Source organism: Nestor notabilis, unplaced genomic scaffold (assembly GCF_000696875.1).
Source record: "Nestor notabilis isolate BGI_N333 unplaced genomic scaffold, ASM69687v1 scaffold4798, whole genome shotgun sequence".
Lineage (NCBI taxonomy): Eukaryota > Metazoa > Chordata > Aves > Psittaciformes > Psittacidae > Nestor > Nestor notabilis.
Genome location: NW_009941402.1, coordinates 30,297 through 41,568, shown reverse-complemented (window position 1 = coordinate 41,568; position 11,272 = coordinate 30,297). Strand labels below are relative to the sequence as shown.

The 11,272-nt window shown below is 49.8% G+C and overlaps 1 protein-coding gene across 1 annotated transcript in view; it reads right to left on the bottom strand.

Moving 5' to 3' along the window:
* Positions 1-11,272, bottom strand: part of LOC104410631 (astrotactin-2) — a gene marked incomplete at both ends in the record, with an annotated part of 71,615 nt that overhangs the window by 37,098 nt on the left and 23,245 nt on the right. The window contains 3 exons of the mRNA XM_010020862.1: positions 9,655-9,792; positions 10,616-10,690; positions 10,954-11,038. Of these exons, the coding sequence (XP_010019164.1) occupies positions 9,655-9,792; positions 10,616-10,690; positions 10,954-11,038 (298 nt within the window). The remainder of the gene's footprint in view (positions 1-9,654; positions 9,793-10,615; positions 10,691-10,953; positions 11,039-11,272) is intronic.

The following is an 11,272-nucleotide window of genomic DNA, read 5'->3' as shown; positions in this document are numbered from 1 at the left end:
GGTGGGTTAGCTCCACAGAGGGTTTCAGGGCATTACCCTGTGGAGGGAGTGCAGAATAGCTGCTCCACAGCATTCCCTTAGGTAGATGAGCCCTAACACATATCAGGGACCTATTCCACCTATCGATCATGTCTGGTACGGATAAGCAGCATATTCAGCCCTTGAACTCTATCCATCAGGGAGCTATTTATTAAACCATCCATAACTTTATCATTAACCCTTTATAAAACTACTCAGCTATGGCCCCAACCTGGGGACCAGCACTTCAGAGCCAACACCTCCAGCTCTGGCCCATCTGTGTTTGCTACGCACTGATTAAAATAAACCAACTAAAAAGGGAATGTGGACTGAACTGAACTGAATAAAGAGACTTCTCACCACAAAAGCTCAGTGCATATTTACACAGTATTCTGCCTTAACTCTCAGCTTCTTCATTTATGTCATTTTAAGCCTGCCGCAGCAGTAGGAAAGTACTACCTGATGTTTAATTGTGTGCTGCTGGGTTCAGCACAGCTCCCGATGAGCTGCTGCTGGGAGAGAGCCCAGCAGGGATGGATCTGACAAGGGACATCCAACACAGAGCCACCAGCCACGGGGGTGAGCGCATCGGGGGGCACTACTGCAGCCTGAGACAGTTTTGCCTTAAACATAAGGCAAAACAACACTGGACAATGTGGCTATGTCGTGCCTGGGAGAAACTGGTGTGCAGCACCCAGCCCTCCTGTTTGAGGGAGACAGGAACATGTTCTCACCCAAAAAACTCAGTGCCAGCAGACCTGGACATGCTCTAGTGCAACTGGGGGCTCTTCATTCCCTACATGCCTCCCCTCCAACCAATACCAGCGACTTCCATTTCCTCCTGTAGAGGTGAAACGTGCTCTATGAATTATATGTGGGCTGTGTGGTCCATAAACACTGTCATCCCTATCCCTCCCTTCCCTGGAGAAGAGAAGCTGTGTGGTGACCTCAGAGTAGCTTTCCAGTGTCTGAAGGGGGCTACAAGGATGCTGGAGAGGGACCTTCATCAGGGACTGTAGCAATAGGACAAGGGGTGATGGATTTAAACTGAAACAGGGGAAGTTCAGGTTAGATATAAGGAAGAAGTTCTTCCCTGTGAGGGTGCTGAGGCGCTGGCACAGGTTGCCTATAGAAGTGATAAATGCTCCGTCCCTGGCAGTGTTCAAGGCCAGGCTGGACAGAGCCTTGAATGACATGGTCTAGCGTGAGGTGCCTCTGCCTGTGGCAGGGGGTTGGAACTGGATAATCTTAAGGTCCTTTCCAACCCAAACCATTCTATGATTTGCTGCCTCCACTCCAGGCAGCACCAGCACTGCTCAGCCCCGCTGGAGTCTGCAGCACAGTGTGGCAGCGGGTCCTTAACTGCACCCATCTGCCTTATGATAAAAGGCACTTGGCTGCAGCCAATAGCACCTCATTATATCAAAACCACCGCAGGAAACATCTAGAGCTGAATTGATTACGGCACAGTAATTCTTCAGGCTGTGAAAGCAGGGCAGTTCCCAGGATGGGATTATGTTTTTGCAAGGCTTCACCTAATTTTCTTGATTTTGCTCTTTTTCCCCCCCTCCTGCTCGCTCCCCAGTCCTGCTTCCAAAACTCCCTTTGATTTAGTCCTTCAAAACAATGTTCTGCTTAACACACTCAGTGTAGTGCTCGGGAAAGCATCACCACCCACTGGACCTCTGGGCTTTAAACAGGGAAAAGTGGAGAAAGCTTTTGCTTTTCTCTCTGTAACAGAAGCCCTACTTGGAGAGACTAGAAAAAGACCCCACAGGTACTTAGAAACATCTAAAGCAGAGAAGAAGCTGAGTAAGCAACAAATGGACAGAAAGGGGCAAAGATATAGAACCTGGGCAGAGCAGAGGCACAGGGCAGATGATTTGACCACTGTCTGGTTGCAAAGCACAGAAAGGTTTTATGAGCCAAAAGGCAATACCAGACAGAGAACACCATCCCCTGCACTTTGTAATGCTGACTTTAAACCACATACTGAGCTTTTTGGTGCTTCTAACATCATTTTGAGCTGATTTTTCTCCTTTGGTTGTCAGGGGGGCTGGGAGAACCTGCAGAGCATCCCTCCTGCATCTGGAAACTGCAGGGAATGGGAAGGACCAGCACGGCATGAGCAAAGTTACTCTGAGCTGGCTGGAAAGTGCTGCACCAACATCTCTCTTGTCTGTCCCAAGGCCACTGGGAGGAATGGAGGGCATTTTGTCCTAATAAATCACCCTGAGAGCTGAGGTGACATCCCGGAGTGGAGCAAATCCCCCGGGAGCAGCAGCCGTGGTGGTGGGGCACTGTACCGAGTCCATTGGAGCTGATAGAAACATCACCCCGGTCCCCGCTGCTCAGGAGCAGGAGCTGAAACTAATGAACTTCATTTGTCTTTGGAGAGTGCAGCAGCCCTGGCTTGTGGGTTCAGCAACCGCAGTGCTCATGTGGTCAGTGCCTGCAGCAGGCAACTGCCTGCCCTGCAGGAAAGGTGAATGGGAGCTTTGCCCCTTGGTTTTGTCTGGTTGACACAGAGCTGCCTTCCCTTGTCCCTCCATAGGGAGAACAATGCTCATCTGCAGCCACTCATCATCCCTCTCTTCCCTTCAGCAATCCCAAAATCCCTATAAACATAAACTTCTTCCCCAAGAGTCCTTTCCAAGCCTGCAAGGAAGTGTCTTCTTGCAGCTCTCCTAATGCAAAAGGTCAAAGCTCCCCTGTTCATGTCCACCTGCATTCCCATCTGGGTGAAGTGATCCAGCAGTAGGTACAGGAGATCAAAACAACAAAGGAGAAGCAGACCTGGCCCATGTCAGGCAAGTTTTAGGCAACTGAAATCTCGGCAGAACTGGTTGGTGGATGGTGCCAGCTCTTTCCACTAAGCTGCATTAAGAAATAGCTGACAAAAAGTATTAACCTGGGACCATATGCCCACAGTTGCTTAGCTAAGCTGAAGGGCAGCTGTGCATCCAGATGGGACTGGGGCCATCATCCCACCCTGTCCTGGAGCATCTCAGGGCCTTAAGGACAAAGGTGAGGAGAGAGGACAAGGACACTGAGCATCCTTCCCCAAGCCCTGCAGCACTGGCCTGACACCGCTGTGTTCATCCCCAGCAACCTGGCCCTTTCCAAAAGCACCACAGCTCCCTCCCCAGCACAGAAGGAAGAAGAGGAGGAGAGCAGAGGTTCCTTATTCCAAGCCTGGCACAGGTCCCCACCATCCTAGCACCACACTGCCACAGAGCCACCCCTGCCTGGGCCGGGGGATGAACCTGCTCCCTCTCCTGCCTGCAAACCTTCTAGTCCCCTTCACTAGCAGGAGATACAAACAAAGACAAAGGTAATAAAACTCAAATAGTGGTGGTGGGGGGGAAAACTGTAATTCAGGAAAAATAGTAGAGACAGGCTGTATAAACAGAGAGGCCAAGAGGCTGCACTTTGAACAGGCAGCTACAAAGCACACTCCAGCTGATATTTAACAGAAAGCAAAGGCAGGGACAGCAAAACAAATAACACCATAAAACAAGGATGGGAGAGCAACTTTCATGAAGAAACTCAAGGCTTGATTTTGCTGCCTTCCATCAGCCTTTCAGCTAAGCACACACAGCAGCACAGTGGTTTAAAGGCCCCCCTCCAAACCCTCTGTGCTTACTGCTTGTCTCAGCGCCGGCAGGATCCTGCTCCAGCAGCTGGCTGGATGGACACACAGCTACAGCAGCACATCTGGCACCAGGGGCAGCCACAGGGACCAGTGATGGGAGATCTCAGATACATTAAAGGGAACCTGGGGATGAGACAGCATCTGTGTACCTGGTGGGTGTTGGGGGTTTGTGTAACTGTCTTAATAAATACATAAACAAAATCTGTTCACTCTTTGGGTTGTTTTTCCCTCCTGAGCTCTGCAGCACCGTGATGAGAAGAACAGCAATTGCTCAGCTGCCAAACTTGTGGCTGTTGCTGGATCTAACAGCCAGGTCCAAATTCACTGCAACCCTAAGAGGTTTGATCGTTCCCTGGGCAGTTCTATGGCCCAGCATCAAGACCTCAAAACCGCAGTGGGTTCAGAGCACAGGGAGAGTGAAACTCAGCACTACCATAGCAGAAGTTATTAACCACCCCTGAAAAGGGAGGGCTGAAATGTCCCCTGGATCCTGGGCATAACAAGTCACCCATGGCTGGTGATGGACCAGGGAGAGACAAGGTGAGGGCAGTGAGGCCCCTGCACCCTCCCAGAGGTGCTGGGTGACCTGCATTTCAATTCTGACCTACCTTAGATACTCCCTGGGTGATTTCAGCCCAAGGTTTTATTTCCACACCTATTTCCCCATCGCGTCACTCATATAATTCCTCTCATTTTACTGCTTACACCCTTCGGTGGCTGCCACAAGATTCTGTCTCCATTTAGTCACCCCGTAGCCAAGTGAGATGTACCTGACTCTCCTCACCCACTCTCATAAATCAAAGTGGGATGTATGGAGCAGGAAGAATCCCATTAAGCAGCCAGGATGATGCTAAGTTGACAGATGCAGAGTAGGGGCTGATGGCTGCTTCTGTGTAAAGCATCTGTCCTTACCCTCCAGAGGATGAGGCCAAAGGCTGCCTTTATCCCAGTTGTAAGCACTGCAAGCTGCTTCTCTGCTGCTTTTTGATAGACAGTGGCATATTAGGGTGCTAAGAAGCCCAGGCCAGAGTGGTAGGGACGTTATCCATGGGGATGGCAGTGTCTCTGTGATGTTCACAATAATGAATAACTCAGAAATGAGTAAGTTGTGCCTGGTGATGCAACAATCAATTTGCTTCATCTTTGAAGCCATCCATTCATCACTGACTGCTGCTGCTCACAGGCACTTTATTGGCACCAACACAGCAAGTGCAGGCAGCTCCCTCGGTACCCACTGAGGAACAGCCCAAGAAAGGGGCTTCCTCCTGGTTGAGGGTCACTTCAGCATCAAGCATCTGGAAATCACAGCCTGGTCGAGGGCAGGAGGGCAGAAGAAAGAAGAGGGGGGGAAAACAGACAAAGTTCCCATGGCACCTCCTGCACTGAATGTCAAGAAGAGCAGGCATGTGTGTCCCCACCAGCATGGTGCCCATGGGGACTAGCCCAGCACACCTCCTGAGCCTCAGTGATGCTCACCTGCAGCAGATAAGGTGCAGGGCAGATGAGCTGTGCTACTGTTGCTACTGCAGTGCGGCCACGGCAAAGCTGCTTCCCCTCCCTTGGCCCAGATTCCCTTTGCCTTTCTCATCCACTTCACCTTTCATCCTCCTTCACTTCCAGGGAGTCTCACACTGCTGTGCTCAGCACCCGCTTGTAAAACCACAAGTGTCCAGATCACTGCAAAACAACACTGCAAACCTCAGTAAGACATGGCATGGCAGGGCCAAGCCAGTGAAAGCCACAGGCAAGGAGCAAAATCCCAGTTCCTATCCTCGACATGAGACAGGATGCATACAGACATAGATGGGATGCATCCTTGATATGAGACAGGATGCATACAGACACAGAATTGGGGAGCAGAGAGCTCTGCCACCGAGAGAACTGGAAATAAAATAACAAACGAATATAAAACCCCATAAAAAGAAATCCAGTTGATTGTACATTGTTTTGAGCAAAGGGGCTCACTTGGGAGCAAAACGAAGATGAATCGACAGCGAGTTCAAGAGAATTCATTCTGCCGCTGAACACTTCTCTCTCCATCAGGACATCTCAAAGGCTTGTCAAGCAAAGGCAAGGCTTTTATTTGTTTCTATGGTTGCCATAACGATAGAGCTATATGTCATGTCAGGCAGCAGCTGAGACTCGTGCCTCTGATTTATAGCTGCTCACCAGGAACTAGCAACTTCTTCTGCAGAGAGGGTGGCACCGTGAACCAGGACCACAGGCATTTGCTAGAACCACTCTCTCCTCTCAGCCCCCAGCAGCCAGCTCCACCTCAAGGGATGCTTCTATTACCCCTTAGAGAGATGCTTCTATTACCCCCCACAGGGATGCTTTCACTATCCCCTGCAGAAATGTTTCTATTATCCCCCTGCAGGGATGCTTTTACTATCCCCTGCAGGGATGCTCGGTGCTGGCAGTGGTGGGACTCAAGGGTGCAGGTCCTACCTATGAGCTGAACAGTGTAAACTACCACAATTAGAGTGATTCTTAGTCCCATGGGACAAGTGGTACCTCCTAAAGTGCCAAAGAGAGACAGCAGACAGTCCAGGGAAGGCCAGCAGGTAGGATTAAACACCTCACAGCAATTTGTTTAAAAAAATACATGGATTATTGTGTTTACCACCAGATGTGGGAGAAATACAGATAAGAGAGAAGGATGGGAAAAATAAGGAATAGGAAACAAAGAGGGATCTTGAAAACAAGCGAGAAAAGGTAGCAATTGGAGGTATTTCTTGTTCTGGCAGGGGATGTGTAGCTGGGACAGGCTGCCCAACCTGGGACCTGGGCTCCAGCCCAGACCAGAGGCTCCCCAGCATGGGGAGAGCCCTGCAGCACTGCTGGCCAGCACCATATGAACAAAGACATCACCATTAGCATAGCTGCCATGATCCCAGATGTGTGACTGACATGATCACTGTGTGGAGGATCAGAGTCTGGGGTCGAGGAGGGGATGGAGGGGATGCTCTCTATGGTTACTGATCAATTATACATACAAGTTTCATTGACTCTAAGCACTCTCGTGCTTAATTTATGACGCACAGCCCTAAAATCTCCATCACCAAGCTCTGAATGCAAAGTCCCATCCCACTCAAGCCCCAGCACATGCGGGAGCATCCCTGATGGGATGTTTGCAGTAGACCTTTGGCTCCTGTCTGTAGGAAGTTTCTCTAATGACTTGGCTGCAGCAGCAGGAGGAAGCTTGGGCCCTTCATTCCCATCCACCATGGCACTGGTACAGCTTGTTGCACTGCTCAGCAGTGAAACACACAGAGAACAGCATCATGCGGAACAGCATCCCTTCAGGGAAGCAGCAGGAGTCAGCGCTTCTCCAGAGAGATGCGGAAAGGCAAAACCCCACCTGCCCCTTCCACAGCATCAAGCACCTTCATAAAAACACAAGACCACGTTTGAACCTTTAACCCTCTGAGTTGTAAAGACTTCATCACTTGTTTTCTCCAACCCAGGCTTTCTGCAATTTCCCTCCATTAAACTCATCAAGACAAGTGACCCTGGTGCCAAGAGGTGTCGGATTAATGAAAGGTCTGGAGGAATGCAGCACGCTTGTTATTAGAGACACAGAAGCAATACAGGATTGAGCTGCCATCACATCAGCACAGGACAGCAAACAGGGCACTTGAGGTGCTGAGATGTGGCTGTGTTGAAGCTGGTGTAATACAGCCGAAGAGCTGCCCCTTGGCATGGGGATGTGTTAGAGCTCATGAGAACAGCAATTGCTCAGCTGCCAAACTTGTGGCTGTTGCTGGATCTAACAGCCAGGTCCAAACTCACATCACTGCGTTCCTAAGAGGTTTGATCATTCCCTGGGCAGTTCTATGGCCCAGCATCAAGACCTCAAAAACGCTGCCAGAATGGAAGGACAGACAGCAGGACAGCCCTGGGAAGAGGTCCCCCCATGCAGGGGGTTGGCTGTGTTTGAGCACCTACCTAACAGACAGCATGTGTTCACCACCTCTGATGGTAGGTCTGACATTATGGAATCATCATCTGGATGTCTGAACCACCAAAACTTCTATATTAATACTCCCTTGAGAAGCTACCAAGAGTTGTCTCAGTCCAGAGGGGACAAAGTGAAGAGGCTGCAAGATAAACAGCTCTTCACTGTTTGTCTACGTACCCTAAAAGTACCTTTCCCACTGTGTGAAAGCCAATACGATGTCTATGAGCACCAAACACAGCAACGTCCCTGCTCACCACCTGCAGTGGACCTGAACAGGCAGTACCACCCTGATTTCCACTCATCCCAGAGTGCACCAGACCCCAAACTTACAGCCTGATCCCTGCTTAATTTCTAATGCAGAAATAACAGATTGCCTTTCAGTTTTCACTGTATCTGCGAACCCTTCCATAATTCAACATCAAATATTTAGTATTACGTTTATTAAGGTTTTAATAATTCAGCATCTCCTGTATTGAAGATACAAGAGCCATGAACTTGCCTCCCTTATTCTACCTGGGTCACTCCAATATTTATACCTGGAATTCTCAGCTCAGATTCCATTCAGGAGGGGAGCAGGCACCAGCCTCCATGCCAGAAACATCCCTCCTCTGCTTGGCATTCATCCATCCCAATCGAGACAAGAGGATTGGTGCTATGACACAATCACCGTGCTGGAGCAGAAAGCAAGCTTCCCAGCCTCTACTTTTACTACTTTAAATGAAGATGTGAGGAGGCAAGAAAGAAATAATGTTCTCCTGGTATTTTGGCTTAGGAAATGTTAACATAAAGGAAGGGGACCCATCACCTTCTCAAATGGAAAGCAATAGTTTTCCACAGACAACAAAAACAACACTCCGAAGAGAGCCAAACTGTGATAGATACGTACCATCAGTCTCTTTCTGCAGCACTAATTGGCCACAAAAACATCCTTGGAAGTGAAGACCTTTTGGATGCTAGCCCTGGCTCTGCCATAGCTTTTGTGAGCACTTGTTCCAGCCATAGCCCTGCCAAGATGAAGGGACAGAATGGAAATCCACCATCCCATCGCTCTGGGAAAAGACAGAAGAGGCTGGGGGATATAAGGATCCTGCTAGTGCCCAGGGAGATGATTTATAACACAGACAAGGATTTGCTGGTCTGGAAATTGTGTCTTGAGTCAATGGGAGAAGACAGAGAGAAGGAAAAGAGGGATGGAGGGATCACGGATTGTCCCTGACACCCCGCAGTCACATCCTCAATTTAATGAGGGAAAGGCAATACACCTAAGTATCTTAGGAATTTAATCCATGTAGTTTACAGTTAAACTCTTGTAAACTAGACAGAGGAGGACAATCACCACCACCACAGTCCTCTGAGGCAGAGTGTGCTGCTCCTTTCCAGATAGGGCCACAAACACAACAGTTTTGCCTGGCTCCTTTTCCAAGGGATCCCCCGTTTCCCAGCCTCCTTTCACCAGGGCAATTCTCCTCCTTCAATACCCTCTTAGGTCCTACTTCCAAACCAGACTGTCAAGTCCAATGCATGTAGTTAAAATACAAGCCAGCCAAAATGGGGGAGCCAGAGAAGAGAAAAACCCCTCTGACTGTATAACAATTGGATGAACAACATGACTTTTCACCAGGCTCTGACTTCGGCTCTTCACAAGCACCACGAGAGACTACCAAGGGTTGGGTAGATGTGATAGACGTATGAGTTTCTGAAAGATGATAGCATCTCTATACTGGTAAATGCATCAATTTAAGCTATCCAATCTGACATTAGATTTAAGTCACTTCAAAACCGCCTTGCTATGAGTTCATACCAATCTACCTGCCTGGATTGACAGACTTCAGAGCTATACGCACAGACCTAACCTAGACCCATCAGGACCAAAAGAGCCTAGAGAGCTATCACATCACATTTCTTATTGGAACAAAATTAATCAGGCTTATCATCATGGAAATTGCTGCCTCCTCAATAACGACGTAAAGAGCAGTGTAGTGACTCAAGCATGAGGAAAAGGAGGAAATCTGCTTCCTACCTGACATCTGCTGGATCTTCCGTCACCAGAACATCTGTCTTGCAGCTGGCGAGAGGGTTGATGGAAAGCTCCACAGGGGGCACCACAAAGCTCTTACTGACAGGCAGCCACAGGCCTTGACCCAAACTATAGGTGGACCTGGAATAAGGACAAATGTGTCACATAAGAACAGAATGTCCACAGCAATTGGTGGCCACTCTTCTGCACCTGACTTGAAAGTAGAGAAGTGGTGACACCATGGTGTTAGTCATTTGGTCTGTCCTGAAAGACAAATGAGACAGGCTGAGAGAGCTGGGCTTGTTCAACCTGGAGAAGAGAAAGTGCCACAGACACCTTATAGCAGCTTTTAGTGCCTAAAGGGATGACAAGAAACCCGGAGAGGGGCTTTGGACAAGGGTCTGTAGGGACAGGACAAGGGGAATGGCCATAAGCTGAAAGAGGGGAGAAGTTCTTCTGTGAGAGTGCTGACGCACTGGCAGAGGGTGCCCAGAGAAGCTGTGGCTGCCCCATCCCTGGCAGTGTTCAAGGCCAGGTTGGACACAGGGGCTTGGAGCAACCTGCTCTAGTGGAAGGTGTCCCTGCCCGTGGCAGGGGTTGGAACTGGATGAGTTTTAGGGTCCCTTCCAACCCAAACCAGTCTGGGATTCTATGTTCTGTGAATAGCTAGAGATGTGACAGGGAGAACATGGGGATGGTCAAACTCTTCATTTCAGTCCAGGGGGACTTTCTGTGCACGCTGTCCTCACTGTTGCTGAGCTATGTCTTGCTATTGGGATGAGTGGAAAACCCTTCTCCACAGAGTATGGACACATCTTTCATGTCTGTCAAAGGCAAATGACACTGTCCCCCCCAGCCAGCATAACAAGCCAGAGTCAGGAGTGACCAAGAGGCAGCATCCACTGGGATGTCCTCAGCGGCTCTCCCCTCCTGAATGTCCAAGCTGAACCCTCCTTTGACTCACCTGAGTATCTTCTCTGGTGCCTGCTCCCCTGTGACCAGGTCATATCCCCGCTCCAGTGTTGTGTATGGCCACGGCCTGGGAGGCAGAGAAGGAAAGATTAGCTGTGGCATGTCCCTCAGCAGGGAAAGCAGCACAGCCAGTTATGGAGTCATGCAATCAACCAGGTTGGAAAAGACCTTCGAGATCATCAGGTCCAACCATTCCCCAGCACTGCCAAGGCCACCAGTGAAGCATGTCACCCCGGGTCTTTGGTGCCAGTGATGGTGGGGAGGAGAACTGGGCTCCTCACCAGCATGGGAGCCAGGACAGAGCAAACACACCATCACATCTCCACTCACCCTTCGCTGTGTCCCCAGTCACTGCGCACACACAAGTGGCGATGGATGGGGTCCGGGGCATAACCTTCATGGCAGCTGCACTCTCCTACAAGAGAAGAGGGGAAGATGAGACCTCTCAGCCCCAGAGGTAAGTCAGCAACCTGCCCATCTCTGCTTGTTCCCAGCCACTCCTGGTCACTGCCATGGATCCGGAGCACTTTGGACTCTTCTGAAAACCTCCAGGAGATGCACAAAGAAGATGAGACGTGGAAAGCTGCAGGAAACCTGTAGCTCTTCTGAAGGGGGGATACATCCAACCCCTCCTGGCCACATCCCTTCC